Source organism: Pelodiscus sinensis, chromosome 6 (assembly GCF_049634645.1).
Source record: "Pelodiscus sinensis isolate JC-2024 chromosome 6, ASM4963464v1, whole genome shotgun sequence".
In the NCBI taxonomy this organism is placed as follows: domain Eukaryota; kingdom Metazoa; phylum Chordata; order Testudines; family Trionychidae; genus Pelodiscus; species Pelodiscus sinensis.
The window spans coordinates 4858856-4885708 of NC_134716.1; the positions used below are offsets into that span (position 1 = coordinate 4858856).

The window sequence follows — 26853 nt, forward strand, 5'->3', positions numbered from 1 at the left end:
TTAATTTAACAACTTTATTGAAACCTCGGGCTTCCATTCAGTACAAAATTCCTTAGAAAATGCATATTACACTATTATTTTATAGGCATGGTGAAGTAACTCCTTGAAAGCCAGATCTCTAGGACTGATAGCGCACAACTGGATAAGTGGAAAGAATCTTGGTAATTTCTGCAATATATACAAATTAGCTTTACACACAGATATAAAAATATATATTTACAGCTCATAAATAACATTTCAAGCTCAATCATGCGGCCTCATGAAACCTTCACCACTGGGCATTGCAAGTGCAGTATGTGTTATTAAATCCTGTACTAAAATATGCATGTGCTCTTGTGGCTTCTTTCCAAAGAGCTCGTCTTTTAGGAAAAGCAATGCCAACCAGAAATATGTTTTTATTCCTTTCAGAGGACGAGCCACATGCTCCAGGACCCTGCAACACTCGGATCCTCGTTCAGCCACACTGGGTTGTGTTGAGACATCACATTTTAGCACCTTGTGAGTTGTTGGCATTGCAACATATTGCACAGGGTTAGCTCTATGTTCACCTGATCTGCTAATGGCATGGTGATTGAAACAGGACCTACTGGCAGGCGTCACGTTTTGTTCTGCATGGCTTAGCACAAATGCCACCTTCACCGTATGTTTGGTAATAAGCACAAGGATTATGAAAAATGAAGGTATAATCATATCGTAGCTCAGTAGTTCCTCCCCAGTTTTTAATTTATGGCTTAATAAAAGGCAGCTACTGATCTTTTCATGGCACTAAAATACATACACATTATTTATATTTTTAAAAAACCTTCCGTTTTACTGTGCTTGTGTGTGCTTATGGCCCTTCTAGTTCAAGTGATCTCAAAGCACTGCGTTTTGTGAATAATACTCTCCGGTTCCTTGCATGGCCTAGCGCAGCGGCTCTCAAACTGTGGGTCAGGAGCCCAAAGTGGGTGGCGATGCCAATTTAATGGAGTTGCCGGGGCTGGCGTTAGTTTTGCTGGCGCCCAAGGCAAAGCTTAACTCTAGCTTGAACTTCAGCCCTGGACGGCAGGGATCCGGTTACAGGCCCCTGCCGGGGGGCTGAAACCCTTGGATTTTAGCCCCCCTGCTCGGATGGTGGAGCTCGAGTTTGGAGTTCGCCCTCTTTCCCCTGCTGGGAAGGCTCAGACTTCGGTCGCCCTCCTGGGGAAGTCTAGTAATTTTTGTTGCCAGAAGGGGATTGCGGGACAAGGAAGCTTCACAACCCCTAGCCTAGATACTGAACCTTACTGCAATTTGTGTCCTTTCCAACCCTCTTGCAGCTCACTGCTTTACCCCTATGTCACAGGCGAGGAAGCAACAGAATCTTGTCTTTGGAGACAAGAACATCAGCAAAGGGAAGGGTGATCACAGCCTGTCCATTTTCACCTCTGGAAAACACAGGCACACAGGAGGCTCGAATGACAAACTCTGTTTCTGAGCATGGTTGTCACCTTGTTTCACATTGGTGGGTACGGTTGTGAACAGGTGACAAAAATAAGCTGCTTGCAGTTTCCAGTGGGTGGCTGCTTTTGCAGGCCCTGACTCAGAGCAACTTCAGGGTTTAGATGGCTTTATTTGAAAAAGAGGCTACCCATTCATGTTAAAATATCATCTGAGGCAATGCTAGCATTTTCATTCTGCAATGACCAGTGTTGCCAGTAAGCTGAGCACTTGGGTGGCCACCCAGGAGAGATTCAAATGCCACCCCCCAGTTGATTAGCAGAGCACTTACAGCCGATAGCATTTGTTTCTACGGGTGGTGCATATCCACACATGGCTCGGTGCACATAACAAAATTTATTCTGCATACGGATGGAAAAAAATTAGAGGGAACATTGCCCCTGACTGGAAACATCTATCAGCTATTTAACAGAGTACAGATTAATAGCTCATACCTTAGGCTAAGTTGTTACGCAGCCTGTTGTACTTGAGGTAAACTCCAATGCATTATTATCTAGCATTTTCTCTTTCCATATTCATATTCAGTCCTGGGCATCTTTGAGCATCTTTTGAGTACCAGCCTTAGCAAGGGCAGGTGTGTGCTTTCTTGAATGACAATTACACATGTGCTAAATATGTATTAGACCACCCAACACTAAGGTCAGCAAAAGTCTTTCAACTCCTTACAAATGGATGTGACCCAACCACAAAAACAGACATCTGTCCGGTTTTGGAAAAAATCTTTTAAAGCGTCACAAATCAAGTTTTAAAAAAGCCAAAATACAGGCCCAGATGTGAAACTTTTCAATAAATACTAGGAATTTGCTATACAGTACACTATCTCAAGAAACCTTGTTACAAGGTGATATTTTGAGGCAAAATAACTCTTAATTCTTCCAGGTAATCAAGCTGTTACACTCTCTGTAGAAGCATTTAAGCTATTTGGTAAATACGTTCTTTATAGTTACGTAACCACTTTGTGTGTCCTGAGACGCTGAGTCTCCTAGAATACCTAAGAATAGCAGGCTAAAGGCCCGGCACGGTTACAGCTGCTAAATATTTCAATACATTCAGTTCTGAACACCCAACACAATGGGGATTATTTTTCCGTCCGAAGTAGAAATATTTCATCCACTTCATTCTTCAGAATATTCCTGGGATGATTTTTCCTCGAGGTCTCTAAAAGAGAAATAGAAGACGTTTAAAACCTATATTGGTCTTCTTTGTGAGATTTTTAAAAGTCTTAATAATTGTTGGGTGTAACACTAGCTGCTCAGCTCTGTGATCACTGCTGGCTGCTAATTATTACACATACCCCCCTCTCTTCCGTGCTTAAAATAACTTAGGTGCATCAGAGCAAAACAAAGAACAGCTCAAAGCCCACTGTGGCCCCTAGAAAGGGTTTTCCATCCACTTCAGTGGGCGTTGCACTAGCCAATGTTTTAAAAAATGCCCTCAAATTCTGGAGTCCCAAGATAGGCCTGAATTTTACAGGCGTGACAAGTGCCAGCAGTTTGCATTGACTTCAACGGGGCTTAGCCCTGGACCACAAATGACTGGTGCCCACTTCCAGCTAAAAAGGAGGACACATGACCGCCCCACATGACTCCTCCTCAGCCTGTGGACCCCATGCCCTCCCCACCCCACATTACCTGTACCCCTCACTGCTCTGGCTCTCCCTACCCCCTGGCCTTAGCAGCAGCAGGCTGCCTTCCGCGGGCAGCATCCCAGGCAGCACAGCTGAAAGAGTTTCTGGCCCTGGCCCCACCCCTTCTGCTTCCCCCACCCCAGCCAGCTACTGGGGAAGGGGCACTTGCTTGCTTCCTGCGGAGTTAAAAGGCATCACCTTACACCCTACCTGACCCCCTGATGCATAAGCACCAACACTATGGGTGCTCCAGAAAAAATAGCAGGTGCTTAACAACCACTGACAGCCAACTCCCCCCGTCCAGTGCCTGCCATCTGCTGGCAATCCACCAATCAGCTCTTCCCCCTTCCTCCCAATGCCTGGTCTGTGGCATGCAGAACGCGTGGGGAAGGAACAAGGACAGGGTGTGCTTGGGGAAGGGGGAGGAACTGAGCAGGAAGAGGGGGAAGAAGCGGGGCCAGGGTGGGAAAGGGCAGGATGGGAGCTCAGGGCAAGGGGTGGAGTGAAGGCAGGGCCTGAGGCTGAGCGGGGTCTGAGTGTCCCGGGGAAAGTTGGACTCTGAGGCCTGTGCTCTCCTGTGCAAAGCATGGATGTAAGCTGGTAGGGTTTTACATCCCCCCCCCCCACACACCCATGCCTTCCCGCTGCCCAGGGGTCAATGGCTGTACAGAGAAACAGGCCCAACTATTCTGTCATTGAGTTTTCATAATCTCTAGCAACGTTCAGAGACCCCCATAGTAATGTGGGTCATTTCTCGCAGCGCGTTGGGGAAGTCAATCCTGCACTCTCATGATTGGGGAGGGATAGCTCAATGGTTTGAGCATTGGCCTGCTAAACCCAGGATTGTGAGCTCAATCCTTGAGAGGGCAACTTAGTGATCCGGGGCAAATCTGTCAGGGATGGGGCTTGGTCCTTCTGTGAGGGCAGGGGACTAGATGACCTCTCAAGGTCTCTTCCAGCTCTATGAGAGAGGTTTAGTGCCACATGCTGAGATGAAGTTTTCTCACAAGATTTTTCCCCACCACCTCAGTCAAGACTGAGAACATCCTGAATGCCACCACGGATTTGTCTGGGTGGGCCCATATGTTGCAGTACAGCACTTACCCTGGGCCTCTTTTCTTGGGCTTCTCCATGCATTTCACAAACACTGCCGCCTCCTTTCCTTTTCTGAGGTGAGAGATGCCATCGCGAGAGCAGAACACCATTCTACAGATGAAACAGAAGGATTTTCACATGGCTGAACAGGGACGGCCGTTTTAGCTCTTTAAATGCAGTCAGGGCACTGAAACGTGTCTTTTTCAAGGATGGTATTATTTGTTTCTTAAATGCATGAGAAATCAGATCAGGAACGGCTAGAGCTGGGAGGAAAATTCCAGCTGAAATTTTTTCAGTAAACAATGTTGCTGTGGCAACACAAACATTTCACCAATTTGTGTCAATTTTGCTGAGTTTTAGTTTCAAAATTACTCTCCTCTCCCAATTTCCAATGACTTTACATTTCAAAATTTCCTTTCATTTTACTTAGTCCCAAAACATTTAAAAATCTAAAATTTCTGACCTAAAATTTTTGTAAATTCCAACCAATCAAAAAATCCATTTAACCAGCACTAAGATATCCTACATGAAAAATACAACCTGTATTTGTTTAACATTACAATAATATTATTAGAAAAAAATCTGTAAAATTTCCAACAGCACAACCAGTTTCTAGTGAACTTGGGTGCAGTGACACTTCATTGGTAAGAGATTTAAAAAAGACGCTGACTTGTTTCAATGCACTGTAATGGACACATGGCTACTCCAATTAGATTGAAAACTAAGCCCTTTATTAGCCCTATTCTGCAAATTGCTGAATGACCCCAGCTCCCAAAGAGTCATTGCTTAAACACTTTGCTCTATCAGGGTGTGTCTACTCTGTACCGTAGGTCAAAATATGATACACAATTTAAGCTATGAAAAGTACATATCTTATTTCAAAATAGCTTATATCAAAATTTGGCACTGTTTACACAGCACTTACTTTGAAATAAATCGCCATTCCAAAACATCCCTTACTCCTCATGGAATGAGGTTTACAGAGATATCGGAATAGCGAGCCCGTTATATTTCAAAATAACAGACGCGCTCAAAAGACACAGAATAGGTATCTCAGAATGGTTCCTGTATCCCAAAATAGCGCTGCTGTGTAGATGTAGCCTCAGGCTCTTGAGAGTTGAATCAGGAACTTCTATACAGGCAGAGAGGAATTTGGGAAAGGAAGTATATTTGACCTACATATCGCCTAAGTCTTTGGCAGGTCCTGTAAGAACTACTCTTCCAGTGTAAACTCTCTCCTGGGAGTTGATACACATGAACGTTCATGTGACTTTTGCTTTCTCTAAACATTCTTGGTTAAAAACCTTGCTCTCCTGAACTTCTATGAATGAAGTATGTTGCCAATTTCAGCCAAACCCAGCAGCTGCTTTTATTGGCCAAAGCTACTGGTTGATATTTTTGTCCATGTTTCTCCAGCTGTCATTAGTATGCATTTTGAAAAACTTACTACTGTACAAAAGCGGGATGTATTACACTACACACAACTGGACATACGTAGTCTCTTGTTCCGTTCAGGTTTCCTGCCAACACACTTCAAGCTTTATGAATTTACTCCATTGTTCACAATTTGAAATCTATTTATCCGTTTCTGTGGAGGTATTTCGGCTTCTGAGCTACCCTGGAACGCTGCTTTGGATCTGTGGTATTCATTCACAACAAAGTCACATGCTGTCTTTGCTGCCCTCCAGAATGGAGGATTCCCAAGCGAATAAAAAGCTTCCAAAGTGGCCACACCCCCACTTCCTGGGGGAATACAAATGTGGAAGGGTGTTTGGGAGTCTGTCCCTTCCCAGGTGCATTCTTTGTGATGAAAAATGTCATTTGCCAACTGGTCAGGCGAGAGGGGCTGCAAATACCATCCAAGTCACTGATTCAGCAAGGCACTTAAGCGCATGCCTAACTTCAAGCAACGAGTAGTCCCACTGAAGGCCATCGGGCTACTCCAATCCTTAATGTTAGCCACAGTCCTAAGTGCATGGCTGAATGGAAATAATGGGACCAGATCACTGAGATGCTCTTGTTGCTATGGCAATGTGCTGTTTGAGCCAGATTTACGGCTCTTTGCACCCCAAATAACTAGTGCGTCCACCGAGAACCTGTCCCTCGGCTTGTTTTTCAGACAAATGCTCCTAATCACTTTCCACCCCCCCCCAACTACCCCCCCCCCAGGTATCTGGAGAGTCCTGCCCCACTGGCCATGAAATCTGACCTTCGATTTGCACTGCAAGCAATTTAAGCTCAATTACTTTTTCTGAGTTTCTCCTGCCTTCACTCGGACACGCTGGATGTCGAAAGTGTAGGAGGTCCACCAGTCCGACCAGCTGAAAATGGATTCTTTCTCCCACTGCAGCGTCAGCATGAGGAGGTCTCCAATATTGACCTCGGTGTAAACCAGGAAAGAGGAGGTTTTGTTTGTGGAAATTTCAGGTCTATGGAGAAAAAAAGTTACAATCTGTGAGTGGGCTTTGTGTATTTTCCAAGATGGCCAAGTGTGCTCTATTTCACTCAAGGCCTGATCCAAAGTCCACCATAGTCTACAGTATCATGACAGGTATAGAGAAAGTGATTAAGGAGAAGTTATTTATGTACTTGTTCCTATAACATAAAAACTAGGGGTCACCAAATGAAATTAATAGGTAGCAGGTTTAAAACAAACAAAAGGAAGTTTTTCTTCACACAGTGCACAGTCAACCTGTGGAACTCCTTGCCAGAGGATGTTGTGAAGACCAGGAGTTTAACAGGGATCAAAAAAGAGCTAGATAAATTAATGGAGGTTAGGTCCATCAATATTTATTAGCCAGGGTGGGTAGGAATGGCATCCTTAGCCTCTGTTTGTCAGAGGCTGGAAATGGATGACAGAAGAGGGATCACTTGATGATTCCCTCTGGGGCACCTGGCATTGGCCACTGTCAGCAGACGGGATGCTGAGCTAGATGGACTTTTATTCTGACCCAATATGGCCATTCTTATATTCTTATAGTCAGTGACCAGCTACCCACTGACTTTACTTTGGGCCCTTTTAACCTATCTTTGCTCCCGTCTCTGTGTCAATCTGGCACTGGACAGCTCTTACACATCTCCCCATCTGTGCGGCTTTTGATGGATCCGCAATGGGCGACAAAACTCCATGTGAAGTTTCATGTAAGTCTTTGCCTATCACTCCACGAGCACATGAAATGAAGGCTCTAAAGTGGGAAAACAGTCCCGCCACTCTGGCGTAACAGCAAATCCAAGCTGTCCTAGTGTAAGCAGAACTCCCTGCGGCCTTCAGCAGGGAGCTTTGCTTAATGCCTGATGACACAATAAGGTCGTGAATTTGGCTTGGAGAATTTTGGATTGTGATGCGTCGCCAGCCAGACGTGACTTTTCTTGTTCACGTCTCTGTCGGTCAAAGTGGCCCTTATGGAAACTACACGCCCCAGCACTGCGTGGCTGACAGCTGTTATCTTAGCACCAGGAGCGCTCGATGCATAAGTCTCTACTGCTTGGGCAAGACAGCCAGGTTCTGTATCAGGGGCTAGAGCAGGTTCATACCCTCTGTGGTTTGGGCCTAGCGATAGACCAGAAAGTGGGATGCACATGTGTCTGAATGGATTTCCACTGATACTTACAGTACCAAAGCAATGTTCTTGCTCTCAGAGGCAGTGCCATACAAAGAGACCAGGAATGGCTGATTTGTCTTGGTCACGTTCGCCTTTCCAAAAAAGTGAATCTTGACCTGGTAATGGAAGACTGGGTGGAGGAAAGAAGAGGAAAGGAAAATTCATCAATGAAACTAGGCAGCAGAGAGAGAAGGGGGTGGGAACTAGCAAACTCAACAGCTCTGCAAAACCCTGGGCACAGATCTGCCCGCCTTGCTCAAGCGCCACACACACCCAGGGTATGTCTACACTACCCCGCTAGTTCGAACTAATATTTTCGAGTTGAGAACCATGTACGTCAAGTTTTTCAAACAGCGCAGGCAGCGCGTTTAAGGGTATTTCCGATTTACGACCAAATCGAGTTATGACCAGGTGTTCGGAACGTAACCCGTTCGTAAGTCAGGGACTGCCTGTATGTGACTGTCAGTGCTGCTAGGCTTGCCTAGCTACTGTTCCTCCCCTAGCTGAAAGCTTTGCGATTCTTTCCAACAATTTCCTTTTCAGACCCGCCATTGTGGCAATCAGAAAAAAAAAAAGTGTAGGTCTTGCCGTGACCAACCCTGGCACAGGCATTGCTGTATTGACTCTGGTGAACTCAGCTCAGAATGAGTCACTTTTTGGTTAGCATTTAGTTTTTCCAGCAAGAGTAAGAATTCATAGAATCATAAAACACTAAAACTAGGAGGGACCTTAAGAGGTCATGGAGTCCAGTCCCCTGCCCTCACAGCAGGACCAAGCACCATCTAGACCAATGTTTCTCAACCAGTGGTACGAGTACTCATAAGGATACTCGAGAGAAGTCTGGGGGTACATCAGCACGACTGAAATGTGAAGAAAACTGAATTTTTGTTTTGAGTTTTACAGCGCTTTATTATTGTTGTACTTTTTACACCCAAACATTTCATCACCCGCCCGGCTACGATTAAGTTGTTTAAACAAATGTGTTGCAATGGAAGAAAAAAATTGTGTGTGTCTGAAAACTGTAGGTACTAGGTGATTTTTTTAAAAAAAAGGGGGTACTTTATTAAAAAAAAAAAAAAAAAGGTCGAGAAACACTGATATAGACCATCCCTGATGGATGTCAGTCCAACCTACTCTTAAATATCTCCAGTGTTGGAGATTCCACAACCTTCCTAAGCAATTTATTTCAGTGTTTAACCACCTGGACAGGTAGGAATTTTTTCTAAACCTTCCTTGCTGCAGTTTAAGCCCATTGCTTCTTGTCCAATCATCAAAGGCCAAGGAGAACATTTTTTTTCCCTCCTCCTTGTAACACCCTTTTAGGTACTTGAAAACTGCTATCATGTCCCCTCTCAGTCTTCTCCTTTCCAAACTAAACAAGCCCAATTCTTTCCATCCTCAGTCAGATTTGGTTTGGAAAAGAAAGAGATGGGAAAATCCAGAAAGGCAGACTGTTCCAAGCCGAGTAACTGACTAGGTTGGCCAGGCCTTTTTCCCTTTGGATCTCTTAGCAGTTTGTTACGTCAACTTCCCCACCTTCCTCTTCTAAAGGGAAAACCTCAAAGATCTTCTAAAGGGAAAACCTCAAAGATCTTCACCCACTACTAACACCAGCATGCAAAGAAGCAAGATCATCATTCTCCTCCCACATGACCCAGTGTAAACAAAACCTCTTTCCTGCAATGACGTGGCTGCTACCTACCTTTGTAGGGCATTTGAGAGCGAGTCTTCAGATACATTTTGGTGTTTCTCTTGGCTCTCACTTTGTTGACCGTATAGCCTAGATTGTTGCAGCGGTTCTTCCGACAGCTGAGACACAACCCCTTCTCAAAGGTTTCCTTTGCGTTGCACCGGTAGGCCACGTTTGTCTTGTCTTTGTACAAGAGGGAGTCGATGAAGAGGTGGATAGAACGTTCGTGAGAGCATTTCACCAGCTGATCCACATCTGTGAAAGGAAGAGAATCAGATAACTGCTCTATAGTGGCCAAGGATTCATCTCCATGGGATCTGAAGTAAGAATTAGCAGCTCAGGTAGACGTAGACATGCTAGCTTTGATTTAAGCTAGCTCAATACAAATAAAGTAGAGGCCAGGCAGGTGAGTTGCCCATCACAGTGTTCCCGGTAAGCTGAACACTTGGGCAGCCACCCAGGAGAGAGTCAAATGCTGCCCATCTGATTCACAGAGCACTCACAGCAAGCAGCATGTGTTTCTACGGATGGTGCACATCCACACATGCCTTGGTACACATAACAAAATGTATTCTGCACATAAACTTAAATGAGAGGGAACACTGATCCCAGCACCCACACCAGGCCTGGTTAGTCAAAGATGGCTTACATATGAGCTGAAACACAGATTTCCAGAGGCAGCGTAGCCCAGCCCTTCCAGAGCTGGTGAAAGCCTCGTTTCCCACCCCCGCCCTAGATCCCTTGGACTTAGCTTTCTTTTTGCAAAGAAGCCTTACCTCCGAGGCCTTTTTCTGCAATCAGGCGCAGGGCTTCGCCTAGGTTACAGCCTGGCTGGAAACCTCCTCCATTTGGGTAGATGTCAATATGCCCAACAGGCTTCTGTATCCCAATGCTGCGATCTGGAGACCCCCTGGTGTAGGTGTGTAGGACATCCACAAAATCAGCATCGTCCGGGGACAGGCGCGTGGTAGCTTCGGCATATTCAAAGTTAGGTCCAGCTGGATCTAAACCTTGATGGGAGTAAAAATCCCAAAAGCAGTGGATTAAACTGATGCAATCTGTATAACAGTCTCCAAACTCTGGGGAGCCTCAGTCTCAATGTGGTTCTGTTTGCATGGCCGCCTCCTTCAAGACATTAATGACAGCCCACATGCATGTATGCGAAAGCACTAAATACAGCCATTAGCACTTCATTACTACACAGACTATGGTGCATATAAAAGATGTGTAAAGAAAAAAGGCACTGCAACTTGTGCGTGTTTGCAGTATTTATCGCTGCGGGGGAAAGACTTTTCTCAAAGCGTTTTCCCATTTTCTCAAGATTTTGAGGGGTTTTTTAAAGCAAAATGCCAAAAAAAACACACAAAAAAACCCTGAATCACTTCAACCAGATCAACTGCTGGCACAAAAATGGGTCAGGGGAGACCGAATAATGAAAAAAAATCATTGTCCATAACGCTGTTATTAAAGACATTTCAAAATGGCCTCAATTTCAAAAATCGAAAGAATGACTTGCTCTAGCAGTCAATCAAAACTTCAGTTGTGGCACTTAAAGAGCACACAGCCCGTTCCCTTACTGGGCAAAATCCCATCACATAATGGCAAACGTATCCAGAACAGATGGTTAATCCTGATAGGACAGTTCTACATTTAACCTGGGCATGAGCCTCAACGCTGCAGATCTCTAACCAAGTTACTGTGTTCTCAGGTGACCAGATAGCAAGGGTGAAAAACTGGGATCAGGTGGGGAGTAAAAAGAGCCTGTATAAGAAAAAGACCCAGATATCGGGATGTCCCTATAAAACTGAGACATCGGGTTACCCCATATGCTGTACTCCCACGGGGGAACACTAGGAATTCTGGGGGGCATCTCCCAGGATTCCTTGTGTTGCAGTAAATTGAGCTCTCTCCAATTCTTTCCTAGTGAACCATGAGAAGTCTTGTTCTGTCTTTCAGGGCAGAAGTGGGTGAGGAGAGAATGGCATTGTGGGAAGGCTCCGGAGGACTATCGGCACTCCAGCAATTTAGCTTGTAGCCCTCGCGACAAAGTGGACGGGTCACCAACCCACGTCAAAGCAGCACTTGTGATCTAACCAAGAGCCCCAGTGGGACCAACTAACTTGTGTGTAAAGCAACACAGAACTCAGCTGAGAGGGTTTTGTGGGTGGACAGGAGAGAGGTTGGCGGCAATATCACAGGAGGAGACTGAGCTAGCTCTGCAGTGCAGACCCACAAGGGTTTCTTTACCTTATAGGTCAAAGTACGCCCAGTGCCAAGCACGGTGGGTAGGGATGTGAATGACGACTCAACCAAGCAAATGCTTATCGGACAGTCGACAGGCTAGTTGCTTTCCCCCGCTTGCGGCCGCTATCAGAAAGAGGGAGCGGGAGAGAAGCAGAAGGGGTGCCTCAAAACGGCAGTGCTGCGGGAGCACAGGGACAGAGCCCGGGCTCCACGTGGTGCTGCCACTTTGAAATGTCACGTGCATCCCAGCACTAGCTGGGAGTCCCCAGCTGGCCCAGGCTGCATGCAGTGTTTCCAAGCAGCAGTGCCACATGGAGCCCAGGGTCAGCTGGGGACTCTCCCGCTGACTCTGGGCTCCAGGCAATGCTGCTGCTTTGAAACACTGCATGGAGCCTGACGCAGGACTCCCCAGGTGTTTCAAAGCGGCAGCGCAGCATGGAGTCTGGGGTCAGCTGGGGACTGCTCGAGCCCCCTGCTGGCCCCATGCTCCCCGCAACACTTCGAAGTGTAGCAAAGGCAGAAGCGCCCTTATCGCCTAATCGAATAGTTGATGCAAATTGCATCGACTATTCGATTAGCCAAATAATCAAAATTTTACATCCCTAATGGTGGAGCTCCGGTCTCTGGTGCCATCATCGCACAAGCCATTAACAACAATAGCTCTAGCAACCCAACAATAACAGGCATAAAGTGTAGTAGGCAGAGTCACCATTGTTAAAACCAAACCAATATACAAGGTAAGGGAGAAACGGGTCCTGTGTTCCCGCTTTGTGAGCGCACAGACTGATGAACAGCAGTTTTCCTTACCAGTGATCCTGTTAATCTTATTTTTGGTCAGACTCCCCGCAATCCCAGCAGCATGGGCCCCAAGACTATATCCCAGCAAATGCAGGTTGTCAAGCGGGTAACTGAATTGCTCCTACGGAAGAGAGGTTTTTCCTTCAGTTTCAATTCCAAGGGGGCAAAACCAAAACAATTAAGACAGAAAAATTATTTGAAAGATTGCCCTGTACTGTAACCCTACACTGTTCCTAGCTGAAGACGACACAGTTCGATGTTTGTTTCAGTGGAGACAGGATTAGGTGCCATGTGCAAGATTAAGGGCAGATTTTGGGGCTTGCCTGGATGATCTTTGCAGCCCCTCTCTGCAGTTCTAGTTCAGAGGCACACTGGGCAGATAGACTCCCACTGAAAACTTTCTCCCAATGCATGTTGTATTGGCCGTTGGTGTTCCCTCTACATTTTTTATGCCTGTGTGCAGAATGAATTTTGTTACGTGCACCGATATGGAGATGATGTGCAACACATCACTTCCATATTAATGCACATAACAAATTTTATTCTGCACATGGACGATCTATGGCAGGGATAGGGTTTGGAGTGTGGAAAGGGGCTCAGGTTTGGCAGGGCCGAGGGCTCTGGCTTGGGGTGTGGGCCATGGGGTGGGGCTGGTGAGGAGATGTTTGGGGTGCAGGAGCAGGCTTAGGGCAGGAGGCTGGGGTGGGTGTCTGGGGTCTGGGCAGAAGTTAGGGTTTAGCAGGGGCTCAGGGTTAGGTTGTGGGGTCTCTGTGGAATTAATTGTGTAGTGGGGTTGATCCAACATCAGTCCCTCTTACTGTGTGCCCTGCCTTAGCTGTACCTAAACTCTTAACTTTTCCTGATGACTCCAGCCCCACCCCCCCCCTTTCAGCTCCTCTCTGAATTCCCTTGGGTTCACTGGCATCTTTTGAGTATTGAAACAATGACGAGTGAACACACTCTCCCTGCAGTGCTCTTTCCAAAGCAGTTCAGATGTGTGTGTGTGCGCACACTACAGGGAACGTGTATCTGTTGCTAGAAAAATCACACACATTTTCTGAATGGCCTGAAATTCCTCTTGAAAGAAATCTGGAATGGAGATAGAGCAAGCTAAACTGAACCATTAAACTCTTCCAGCTCCTAGAATTTACGCACTCCATGGGCCCTAGCCCTCTGTGCAAGTGCTCACCTCCATCCAGTCGATAAACCTTGCTACATCTTTTCCCACCAGTTTAGTGTAGGCAGCAGAGACCGGATAATGTTGCTGGGCACGACTTAGCCAGTCTACAACTATGACGTTAGAATCAGGTTCTCTCTTGTACAGAGCATCCACCAGCTTTGGGACCCAGCTCTCATACATCCCTGTTACCTGAAAAGAGATTTTGCATTAGTGTTTGTATTGAAGTTGAGCCTTGAAGCCTCTGTTAAGATTGGAGTCTCATTTGGCTTCATGCTGCACATCACATAGCAAGAGAGAGTCACCAACCCCACCTTCCAATGCTAAAGGAGCCGTACAGTGAGAAAAGTAAAACCTTTTTCCTGTAAACACACTTCCGTTGCCGGCTAAAGTTTCAGGAATGTGGAGCCCTGCCAACCCACGGATGTCAGCTTGATACCCGCATCTGCGGATCTTTGAATGGAGATACCCATGACTCATTTTTTTTGCAGATACGGATGCGGCCCCAAATTTGGCGTCTGCGCAGGACGCTGCAGAAATGCATTTCACTGGATGGCACTGAAATGCACTCGGCTGATGCAAGTAGCTCCTTGCAGAGTCTGATGCTGCAATTGTTCTGAGCGAGAAACACCCTGGCATCAGGAAGGAGTTCTGAGTTCAGCTGAGCTGTAAGAGAAGTGCCTTCTTACCGTCCATCCATGGATCACCACAAAGGTTTTGCTGGTATGGTTGAAGTTGCATCGTGCCAAGGTGTCGTCCTGACCAGGGACCAAGTAGCAGATGTCCTCATCCGGTTCGTGAGCTGTCCTTAAGGAGAATTTGCTCTCAATCCCCTCAAAGTCTCTCTTTGTTTCTATGGTGCTTCCTGTAGTAGAGACAGCAAATTGGGAATAGGCATGAAAACTATTCTGTTCTGCTTTAGGCAATTGCTTAATTTAAAAAAAAAAACAAATATTTTAATGGTCACAGATCTAAAGAGGGCAGAGGATCAGGTAATATCAATTTCATCCTACTAAGGCCCATTCCCTTGGCCGAATAATGGCCAATTATAGGAGTTGTTTTAGCCATTTATTTTAATCCTAACGAGTAGTCCTGTGGCTCCTTACAGGCTAACAAAAATATATAGTATCATGAGCTTTTGTGGGCAAAACCCACTTTATCATCTGATGATGTGGGTTGTGCCCACGAAAGCTCATGTTACTATATATTCTTGTTAGTCTCTAAGGTGACACAGGACTACTCATTAGGATTAAAATTAAAATTACTAACACGGCTACACCTTTGAGACTATTTTAATCTTGTAATAGAGAAGAGCTAAAACAAGTGGATCTGAAAAGCAATTAGCCCTGCATTGTGGAGAAACATCCAACGGTTTCAAAATTGGGGGGAGTGGGACAATGAGAAGTCACTGAGTTCCTAATAAGCATGATATGATTGCTGATGTGTCTCCCCCATAATAGTTATCATGGAAATCATTTCTTAAGCAATAGCAAACTGTGATTATTCAGTAAGTCATTAGTAGCAGCAAATTCACTTAGGCTGTTATGCAACGTGGGTGTCTGGGTTTGTTCAGACAAAAGAAATAGTGAGAAGGTCAAAAGCCAGCCTTGGGAATTAAAGCGAGCTAACAAAAGAGAAGCCTGTGTTTCAAAGGCAATATTGCGTCAGACAATCTGATAACCAACTTTCTAAGAAAAGCTGCTCTCTATCTAGGGCTATATCCATCCGAGGGAAGGAAAAGGACATATATGACACAGCATGTAGGCTGCGGTGCTTGCAAAAGTCAGCTCTTTCATGGAGAAGTTCCTCTGCTTTCAGAATAAACATAGAAATTGGATGTCACTTTATGAGACGAGAAAGGAGGCGAGTGAGGGCGATTTGGAATTCACACTCAGGGCAGAGTAAAAAACCTCTGACGTTTAGAATAGTCTCCTAAAAACAGCAAACTAATAATGTGGCCCTTTTTCAGGCCTTTATGTATGAAAGCTGAACTCAGCAAAGCACTTCAGCGTGTGATTAAATGCACGCTTTGCTGAGCAGAGAGATACGTAGGCCCATGCGAAAAATGCTTTACTGAGTAGGGGCCTTCATTGGCAAATTCCCTGTTAGCAAATATTGATTTCTCCTCATCTAACCCACAGAGGCTAATGCTGCTCTCAGTTTTATTCACCTGTGTGTTTGCTGGCACCATTCCCAGCAGGATTTCACAGAGTTCTGGGAACGTAATCATTAAAAGCTCAGAGCAGCTGCAGGGAACACAAAAGTACAGGGAGGATGGAACTGTTGCAAGGCACCCACAAAGTATGGCCGTTTTGGCTTGGTTTTGTTTCTAAGACAGAAAGTTAATTTTCTGGAAGAAAGATGTTAAGAATAGGAAAATATTTCTTGCCTGGTATCTATATTTTTCTGTAGTACCAGCCTGTAAATGTCATGAATTATATATGTAATTCCATGTTTTATATAAATGGTCTGATTCAGCTAGGTAATTAAGCAAGTTCCTAACTTTAAACACAAGTAGTTGTACTGAAGTTCATGGAATTCCTCATGTGCTTAAAGCTATATCCGTGGCTAGGATGTGTATGTTCCCTGAAGTCCAGTCACTATTGTGACTGTGGGTGACAGCACCCAGCATCACAAATAAACAATGATCCAGCCATATTAGCAGTATAGGCCAAATCACTTTCAGTGCAGTAGAACTGTCTACACTAGGGCATTTGACATTTGTATACAGCATTAAATAAAAGTCAGACCACAGCTGACATTGCAGAATCAGTAAAAGTTGCTTATGTAGACTTAGCTTTTTTTTACTTATTCCTTATCATTTGCACCCTTGGGTTGTTTGCTTTTGTTTTGTTTTGTTTTGTTTTTGTGCGGGTTGGTTTTTTTATGGTTTTTTGCATGTACAGCCCCTTCAGAATTTCACTCTCTCCCCACAAATGTTAATCATCTCTTCAATCCATTACTCTCTTTCTGGGGGAAAAAAAGTTCCTGAGAGTAACTAGGATCAATTTTCTTTCTTTGTTTCCTTCAGCCCAGGCAAAGAAAGCCCTAAAGCCTGAATAGTTCTTAGTTAAACATCAAACTGTTTAACTTTCCCCTCTGTGATGAATCAATGCAGTTGTAACAAGAAATAAAAGCCACTTTTTCAACCATAAAACGTGCAAGAACCTCATAACATTTTTACATATGTAAATTTCCTGTTACACCCAGGAAGGCAAACAAGCATACTCCACCTGTATTCCCTTTATACTGTACTGTTTCCTTTGTATTTAGCTTCCACATGGCAATTCCCTGCCGCATTAAGACTATTTGATAGTTATCCCAAATATAGACCAAACGCGCATCTACTTAGAAGTGTGGCATTTCCCGTATGTAAGCTACTATTTGTTTGTAGCTGAGACTATACCCTCTAAGAAATACTTTATATATTACCTCATCCACCTGGTCTCTGATATCCTGTGGCCAACACAACACCTGCATGGAATTCTCCCTCTAGGCTGGAATATACTTAACTTCCAGGGATGCTGTTATACAGAAGTGTATATGATGATTAATGAGCTCAGCTTGCATTTCTGTAGCACCTTTCACTGGAGGAGCTCGACGTGCATTACAAGCATTCAGCCCCCTCAACTTTCTAAATAGGGACCATTTCATCCACCTCTGAAATGCAGCCGCCTCTGCGCCCACATCAACTATGTAACCAGGCAAAGCAACCTGCCTTGGGTGAGAGGAGATGAAGATGAGTCCAGCTGAAATTGCAGAGGGAGAGCCAGGAAGTCAAAATGAATAGCGATACAGCTCCACTGCCAGCATTAGCAACCTGTACTTATAGTAAGTGCTGTTGACTGTTCAGTAGCCACAAATAGTTAGCAACTCAGCTGACGGACAGCATCTTCAGCAGCGAAGTACGCCCTTGGACACTAGATCTTTACTTTGTCAGAGGACACTATGTTTGTGAGAGTCACCAGCAAAGTTCCTTCTAATCTTTTTCATCCCTGGGCAGATTTTTTCCATCTACCTGCGGAATAATTTTATATGAACCAAGACATGCGAATATGTACCACCCATAGAAACCGATCTAGCTCTGGGCAATCTGCTAATTAACTGGGTGGCATGTGTATCCCTCCTGAGCAGCTGCACAAGTGCACAGCTTGCAGGGATCACTGATCACCAGTATTTACTTCCTGCACTACTGAGGTGCTCATTAGAGATCTTCTGGACTTCCCTTTGTTTGGCATGCAAAATCTGATTAGATCGCAGCATAAGATGATTTGGCTGCAACATATCATGAAACTAGAATTCCCTACCATTACTATTCCTTTCCCTGTCTTACCTTCCAAACTCATGTGTGCACCCGCGCACGTGTGTATCCATTCAACGCACCACACACTCAGAATCACAGAAATACAGGCTGCAAACACCTCAAGAGGCCACCCAGTCCTCACCCCATACTGCAACAGGACTAAGTTTATATTAATTTAGCTGAATTTGGCACAGGATGGGTGTGAACTAAAATGGATCGAAATCAGGTTTCAATCAAATGAAGGACCAATTTAAGGTAAGAGGGTGCAACTTTGCTTTTTCGACAACATTTTTTTATAGGGACTAGTGACTTAAGTGCTCTTTAAAAGCAAAATTATTCCTTTTTAAAAATTAATATATGTTATGGTCCTGATTCAGCACGGTATGGAAGCTGTATCTTTCTGACACATATCTTTAAAGCCCAGACTGTTACAAAATATAATTATCTGGCCTTTATTATTGGGGTAGGGCTAGCAAGATGCTCTATAAAGAAACTCAATTTTCTTGCCCTGAAATTCACTCTGGGCTTTTTATTGCACACCTTTTAATCTTAATACTTGTCTGGGAGCCAATCAAAATAGCAAAGTCTACAATGTTTTACTTACTTTATTTTTGAAATTGAAGGAAGGAGAAAGGTTACAAATACCAGCCCAAGTGCAGACTGCCTAGAAATCTTGTTCCCTCTGAAGTCAAGGGCAAAATTACCATTGACTTCAACAGCAGCAATTCATTCAGGCTATCTCTACACTACCTAGTTGTTGGGGTGTTTTTTTAAACAGCTGTTTTTCCGAAAAACACTTCACTTATGTCCACACTGCAGTCGCATACTTTCGGGAAAAAAATCGAAAGAACAGAGGAGTTTTTATGACATTGGTAAACCTGTGTCTACAAGGAAGAAGCCTTTTTCTGAAAGAGCTCTTTCGGAAAAAGGCGTGTGTGGACAGGGAAAAGAGAGTTCTTTCAAAACAAGAGGAAAAAACACAGGTGCCCTGGTGGCCACTCTGTCCATAGTAATCACAGCTTAAATGCGAGATAGTGTCCATTCAGTGTGGACGCTCTCTTTCAGAAGTTTTTTCTGAAGATCTCCTCCGGAAAAGCCTCTTCCAAAAGAAGCCTGCAGTCTAGACACAGCCTCATTGACTGTATCGCTACTGTCAGGTGAACTGGGAATTGAATTTTGAGCACGTTGAACGACCCCCATCTAGGTGTGGGATATAAAGCATTGTAAGATCTAAATAATTATCCACTATGAATCAATGGATTTGCACTGCAATTTAAGGAAGGAATCCTGGATCAACAGGAATTTCATCCTTTGCCACGTTATGTACACAGATGTGGAAATTCACATTGCTAGATACGTAAAACATCATGGGATCCTGGCCTGGCCCAGTTCCATTGAAATCAACACACACATGCTCAAATATTTATACAAACAACAGTGAAAGTTCTGGTGAGATAAACCAAAGCACAATAAAACATCTCTGATCAGTCACCTTGAATACTCTCCCCTCTCCAAACTTCTTAGAGCTCAGCCCACGTTCCCTAACTATGTAAATCAGACACCTGAAATGCCTTTGCACGGCCTAAAGACAAAAAATCATCATTGGATGGAGAAGAGTGGTTCAAATAATAAAAATATCACACTGTCTGCCACAACGCCACGTAACAACCCATAAAGCAGCTACTGTTTAACTACAGTGTAAGAGCTTCACCTTAGTTTATTTATCCCAGGAAGTAAAAACTGTGGCCTTGATCCTGCAATAAACCAGAGCTGAGCTAACTGCAGCACTTACAACAGCGCTCCCTGGGGCTCAGCCGGACTCCCTGTGGGCACAAATGTCGGCACACATGCTGGCTCGGAGCCTGTGGAATGACTGCGTCTCTCAAGTGCATCTGGTATGCTTGTAAAACGATACACTGGGAGCGTCTCTCCAACCGTCCACAATGCTCAGTGGTCCCAGCACCCTAAAACACTGTCAAGACTCTCTCTTTAAGACGGAGCTGAATTGATACAGCTATGGGGAGTCTTCTACAATAATAAATACAAGGGCCCTTTTTTTTATTTATGCCTAAGGGAGTCTACAGACAGGAGAGTTTTCCAAATATGAGATTCTCTCACACATAATAAATCTATCAGGATCCTATGACTGCACTGTGCAGTTAGCTCTCCGGTATGCCATCTGTCTGGAAAGTTTATACAGTGGCATAACACGGTATTATGGCAGAACAAGTGGTGCCATCTGAAACCAGGACCCCGTTGTGCTAGGTACTGTATATACACAAAGTAAGGGTTCCTGACCCAAAGGGCTTACATGCCTCACAGACCCATTTTACAGAAGGGTAACTGAGTACTGATAGCCAAAAAATGTATTTTATTTACAATGACAAATATAAATATCACTGCGACATTTTCTCACCAAAGAGTTCAGGGTCTTGACAAATACCTGAAAAAAAATAAGTACTGTTTGTCAGTCAAATTGAGAGAGTCAGGGTGGGCATGGCAGTATCTTTTGTTGGCCCAGCTTCTGTTGGTGACAGAGACAAACTTAGATGCTCCATGACAGGTCTGATGAAGAGCTCCATGGGGCTGAAAAGCTTGTCTCTTTCATGGACAGAAGTTAGTCTGGAGACCAACATGGCCGCAACACTACATAAAAAGTCACAGAGCAGTTAGAGGACGTGAGCAAAATTACACATCAAGCCCAGTGAACCCAAGGAGCCTATATTTTAGTTACTACAGATTGAACCTCTATAGTCCGGCACCCTCAGGACCTGACCACTGCCGAACCACAAGAGGTCAATATTGTCTAGCAGCATTACCAACACTGCCACTGCTTGCTGGGCTGTTAGAGGACACTGATGGGTAAATTAGAGCTAAATCAGAGCACAGAACACTGAGAGCCAGAACTAGTGGCTATAAACAAACTTTATGGGACCACGGGAAACTTGGCCACACCCACGATAAGTGGGCATCCAGCTAACTAAAATCATGCTGGACCATAGATGTTGCCGGACCAGAGAGCGCTGGACTAGAGAGGTTCTACCTGTCATATTACAAGCTGGTGGGGGCACATGTTATCAGTTACACTAATGTAAATGTGTCATAACACCTTTGACTGATGTGGAATTACACTGGTGAAACTGAGATCAGCAGTTAGCCCTGTAAATTCACTTTCCCTTGAACACTTTTTGTTCTGTTTATTAAGGATTCAGACGTTACCCCGGGGCCCACAGCCTGCTTTCCCCAGCTCCTAAAACACCGATTGACGACCTTACTACCTGCATCCTGCTTCAAAGAGGCTTTAACACAAGACTTCAAAGAGAAGCCTCTGAACTGTCATTCATGCTTAAATTTGACACTTTACGAATGGGCCTCAACAAAGATGCTAATTATCTCACCCATTACAAAGATAGCTTCCCCAATTATCACCTCTAATATCATTACCTTGTAGACATTAACCTCCCCCCCCCACCTCCTCCACTGTTCTAAACTCTGATTTGTCTATTTTATATGTGTTCACTTTTTTTTGATTGTATCCCATTGGTCATGCCAATTTTCTTCCACAATTTGATCTGAGGAAGTGGGGCTGGCCCACGAAAGCTCACCACCTAATAAACCACCTTGTTAGTCTTTAATTATGTCTTTTGTTTCAGCAAGGCCAGACTAACACGGCTACATTTCTATTACTATTGACTTCCGTGAGACATTAAAGGAGTGTTACAGCAGCCTCCTGGCTTGGCTGCCCCTGAGGTGTTCTCACACATCGTTCCCACATTGTCTATGTGTCTGAGAACTAACACTGTAGGAATGAAGAACTAGGTTGGCAAGTTTTCTCTGGGAGGGAAGAGAATCCTCATTCCATGTCACTGCTCTATTATTGTGATGGGTGCCAGCAGTGAGCAGAGGCAAGGGAAGGTGATCCCCTCCCAAACTGCCTCACCTGGTCCCACCCATGCTCCACCCGAGTCCCCGAGGCTCCTCCCCCAGCCTGCTTTTGCTGTGCCAGAGGCTGGGGGCCGCACCGCCTGCTCTCCCAGTGCAGAAGCCTCTCTGGCTGCCCAACGGTGCGGCTGGCGTGTTGGCTGTGGGGGCTTCTTGGTTAGGTCATGTTTCAGCTGGGGCAGTCCCTTTTTTAAGCCTTGTCCCTCCCATCCTGGCTTTTTTGGCACAAGTGGGCATTCACTTGTTGGCTCGGGCCAGCTTGGTTGGGGAGGGGAGGATGGCGAGTAGGAGGGCTCAGGCCAGCCTGGCTCAGTGACCCATTTTCCTTTTGGGAAACATAGTCCCCTTACTTGTCACTCTAACTCTTCACCCACTTGTTATTGCTTTCCTCCAAAGCGGTGGTGGACAGAGAGAAAAAGTAGACCTGGATCCTCAAACCACTGAGGGTCTGGGCCTTAGGTAGCTACCACAGTAACTGCATGTGGTAGTTGCAACAGGTGTGTCCAAACTTTTTCCTAACCGCTTAGACTTTTAAAGTGTATTCAACTCTTTCCTGCCTTTGATGAGAGGTCAGTTGCAAGGTTCTTTGACTGGTGGAAATGTATTCGTTTTGCGGATTAGAAAAGTGAAAATAAGTGACATTCTATTATTGGCAATGTATTATTCTATTCAACATACTGTGTGATTGAGATATATCTATATACAAGCACACACACATATGTATATATGCACACACACACATACGTGTGTATTTTATATATGTATTTATCCTCTGTGTGAGTATAACTACTCCTGCGGCACCTTAGAGACTAACAGAAATATATAGATAGTATCATGACCTTTTGTGGGCAAAACCCACTTCCTCACGCGATGATCTTCAGATGTGTCTTGAGATCATCTCATCTGAGGAAGTGGCTTGTGCCCATGGCACTATAGAGATACATTTGTTAGTCTCTAAAGTGCCACTGGACTGCTCTTTGGCGGTTTTTTAAAGTTGTTTTGAAAGTTACAGACTAACTCTATTTGCTTCATCTTGCAACCCCAAGGCATGAATTATTATATTATTGTTGTTGTTGTTATTGATATTAGTCCATGTGGCAACTCGCTCGTGGTTTTGACATGACATGTTCAGACTGTTCCGGCTTCACCTCTTGTGCAACCGGCCAGGCCACTGAACTCACAGGACACTGCCCAGAAGCGGGGCCGGTTCCTGGGAGCCGCAGCAGGACAGCAGCGCAGGGGCGGTGCCCTTATCGCTCTGGGGCAATGGCTCCTGCAGGGGAGGCGCCAGCGCCAGCGCCCCGCCGGCTCGCGGGCAGGCTCGGCGCGCAGCTCGGACCTGCTCTTGCACGCTAGGCCAGGCAGCAGGGGCGCGGATCCTCCCCGCAGGGCAGCTCAGGAGCGAGGCCGGGCCGCCGCCTGGTGCCCGCAGCGAGGGAGCAGCCCCAGGCACACGCGGGGCGGCAGCGCCGGCTCCGCCGCTGGCCCCGCCCGGCCCGGCCCCCGGGCGCAGCGGCTGCCGGCGCGGGCGGGGAGGCCGCGGGGACATCCCCGGCTGCGCTCCCGCCCCGCGCCCGGTCACCTCGGCCCGCGTTCCAGGCATTCCTGCGCCCGCCCGCCCCGGCCCGGGACCTGCCGCGCACCCCTCGCCCCGCCCGGCCATGCCCACGTGCACCGTGCTGCCCGCCCCACTGCCGCCCCTGTGCATGCCCCATGGCCGCTCCTGTGCATAGCCCAGCCCTCCTGCCCGCCCCACAGCCTCCCCTGTGCATGGCCACTGCCTGCCCCACAGCTGCCCCTGTGCATGCCCCAGCCCCTCCTGTTCACCCCCACAGCTGCCCCTGTGCATGCCCCAGCCCCTCCTGTTCACCCCCACAGCTGCCCCTGTGCATGCCCCAGCCCCTCCTGTTCACCCCCACAGCTGCCCCTGTGCATGCCCCAGCCCCTCCTGTTCACCCCCACAGCTGCCCCTGTGCATGCCCCAGCCCCTCCTGTTCACCCCCACAGCTGCCCCTGTGCATGCCCCAGCCCCTCCTGCCCACCCCACAGCTGCCCCTGTGCATACCCAGTGCCCTCCTGCCCCACAGCCTCCCTTGTGCATGGCCACTGCCTGCCCCACAGCCGCCCCTGTGCATGCCCCATGCTCTCCTGCCTGTCCCACAGCCTCCCCTTGTGCATGCCCCCAACCCTCTCCTGCCTGCCCCTCAGCCTCCTCTGTGTGTGCCTCCAGCCAGCTCCTCTGTGCATGCCCTGGTGCCTCTCTTCCTCCCTGCGCATGCACCCAATGTCCCCCTGCATCTCGCTACTCGTACCGCTGGGTACCGCCAACCCATCCTCTCTTTCCAACATGCACACCCCTCCCAGCCACCTGTGTGGGCCCCCAGCCCCTCAAGCTGGTCTCCACCACTGGGCATGTTTGAACCCCTCGCCCCCCAGCCACTCCACCTGTGCATGCCCCCAGCAGTCCCACCCCCTTAGGCTGAAGCGACACCCAGCGAGAAGTGCCAGTTGCGGTTTGCCAACGTGCTCCTGTCTTGCCGCTCCCCGTGTTGCCCGGGCCATGGACTCTCACTCACTTGGGACAAGCGTGGCTTGTGTGGTGGCAGCAGCAGCCGTGCCAGCAGCAGCAGCAGCAGCGAGGTAGTGAATCCACAGGCCCAGGGCTGCCAGCAGGGCTCCCCTGGCCATCTCTGGAGGTGTCGCCCTGGTCCAAGGTCCGGAGCTAGTCAGGCGAGTGCAGTTTGTGCGGCTCAGTGCAGTTTCCCTCAAGTTTATGTGCAAAAAGTGCCAGCAGGTCTGCTAGAAGAGGAGGCGGGACCCCCTCCTGTCACCGCTTCAGGCCCTTATGTGAATGGAAATATGCAAATATCCCTCACCACCTATTGGCTATAAAATCATAAGTGAGGAGGGAGGAGGGGCCCGGCGCTCTGCTCCAAATACCAGCTCCCTGCCTCTCGCCGGCAAGGGGCTGCGACGCGTCAGCCCGGTCACCCAGCCAGAGTTCAGCTCTGGTTTACTGTGCCTGCGCTTGGCTGAGCTTGCTGGGGAGCTCCCTGCCTGAGGAGGAGTGACGGGCGATTGCTCCCTGTGCACATTGAGTGTGTCAAGGCAAATCTTCTCGCAGTGCTCGCTGGCAGCCAGGGGGCCAGCTTTTAAACCTTTACAGCAAGCGCCTCAGACCCAGGCGCTCAGGGCAGCACAAGAGCCTCTACTGAACTAGGGCTCGGCTGCACTTGAGTTAACTTGGATTCATAATGCCGCATGTGGACATTCTTATTCTGGAACAAGAGTGCCTTGTTCCTCTTTAGCTTAATCCGCTTCTAAAGTGTTTCTTTATTAGAGGATTTACCCGGCCTTGCTTGGGTACTTGTGGGCAGGGCTGGCCTTACCATGAGGCAAACTGAGGCAGCCGCCTCAGGTGCCAGACTGGGGTGGGGGGGAAGCGCCACTAGTTCACACTTTTTGAACAAGGCATTTTAAGTTGTTAGTTCTTTATTAGGGTAGGTAGCAGAGCAGTACCATGAGAGGAGTAGAACAGGAAGCAGGCAGAATTGAGACCTTTTAAAAGTTTGGCCCAAGCAAGGAGGCATGGGGGCGTCATTTGAGCTCCTTGCCTCAGGTGCCAAAATGTTGTGGACCGGCCCTGCTTGTGGGGACTCAGGGCACGGTGTGGGAGGTGCAGGAATCAGGGCGGGGGACGGGAGGGATGGGACTCAGGGCAGCCCTGAGGCCAGCCGGGGCTTCCTTGCTTGGCCAGTGGCTGCTCTCTGGGGGGGCCACCGTGGTGGGGCCATCGTGGTGGGAGCTGTGTTGCCTTGCCCCAGCCAGCATCTGCTCCCTGGAAGAACCACTGCACCTTTCCCTCATCCCCGGTGTTCAGCACTGGGGCGGAGGGCTGGGGGAATGGTTTGGGCTCTGGCTTGGAGGCCAGGGGTGCTGCTGACCACATACAGGGCCCTACCCCTAGCTGGCCACTCTTATAAGTGCATCTGCCCCCTTGTGGTCACTCTGCAGTATAACTGTCCCCCATGCTTGCTGCCCCCCTGTGGTCATTGCAGAGCATAACTGTCCCTGCTATCAAACCCCCTCCCTTTCCATTTAACGAGAAACGGTCGCATTCCAGGCACATCCCATTGTCCTGGTACAACCAAACCCTGCCCTTGCTTTAAGTTAGGATAAGAGGAAGCTGAATAGCACATTTGGGGATCCTCACTCTTACCTTTAACTTTAGGAGGAGTTCTTGAACAAATGGACTCAGACAGACGGAGGCATAAAGTTTCTAAAATACATACGGAGATGACACGAAACGTAGGTAAGCCCTTACGTACACACTACTCTGTTAAAAGAACATTACTCGTAAGTTCTCGTAAGTTGGGAAATGTTTTAATGGAGGTTGCAGTGCAACAGTGACTCAGATCCCTTGTGTGTGTGCTCCTTATGCTACCATCTTTAATGACATGAGCACACATTTTTTTCCCCCTAGATACCTGCCTCATTCAATGCACAGGCTGTTGATTTTCTAACTTCTGAGAGCTTGACTTTAAATGTCAGAGGGGTTTTGTGTGTAATATTCTAGGGTTAAAACAACAAACCAACTGGGAGTAACAAAATCCTGTCAATCTACTCCCTCTGACCCCTCTTCTTGGTCCAGCGCCTGCCTCCATTCTGTGCCCCCTTTGGCAATGAATATGAGTGCTCCTCCAAGGCCTTCCTGCTCCTGGATGCCTTCAGGGGGAGCCCTGAGAACACAGGGGAGTTGGTCTCCCTGTTCATGATTCCAGCGCCTGGCATTACAACAATTACATGGAAAATCCTGCTCCGCCCCCTACCCTTTGCAGTCCTTGGCTTGAGCATGGTCAGAATCTTGGGAGAATTTAGCCGTTAAACCCCAACTTG

The 26853-nt window shown here is 47.0% G+C and overlaps 1 protein-coding gene across 1 annotated transcript; it reads right to left on the reverse strand.

The window, feature by feature from the left end:
- Window positions 1–24795, reverse strand: LPL (lipoprotein lipase). Its single transcript, XM_075931343.1, has 10 exons — window positions 24534–24795; window positions 14402–14577; window positions 13725–13904; window positions 12545–12656; window positions 10270–10503; window positions 9506–9748; window positions 7813–7933; window positions 6448–6630; window positions 4211–4312; window positions 1–2637 (listed from the first exon to the last, which is right to left on the reverse strand). The coding sequence occupies exons 1-10, from the start codon at window positions 24643–24645 to the stop codon at window positions 2595–2597; spliced, it is 1506 nt and encodes a 501-aa protein (XP_075787458.1). The 5' UTR covers window positions 24646–24795; the 3' UTR covers window positions 1–2594.
- Between the last annotated feature and the right edge of the window lie 2058 nt (window positions 24796–26853).

Bases quoted from the DNA above. Each gene is read 5' to 3' on its own strand.
- LPL (XM_075931343.1), bottom strand. From the start codon at position 24,645: ATGGCCAGGGGAGCCCTGCTGGCAGCCCTGGGCCTGTGGATTCACTAC. The intron at 12,657-13,724 runs GTGAGCACTTGC...TCTCTTCCGTAG, and splicing joins GGTTTATCGACTGGATGGAG to GAGCAATTCAGTTACCCGCT. The intron at 10,504-12,544 runs GTAAGGAAAACT...ACTCCCATCAAG, and splicing joins TAAGATTAACAGGATCACTG to GTTTAGATCCAGCTGGACCT.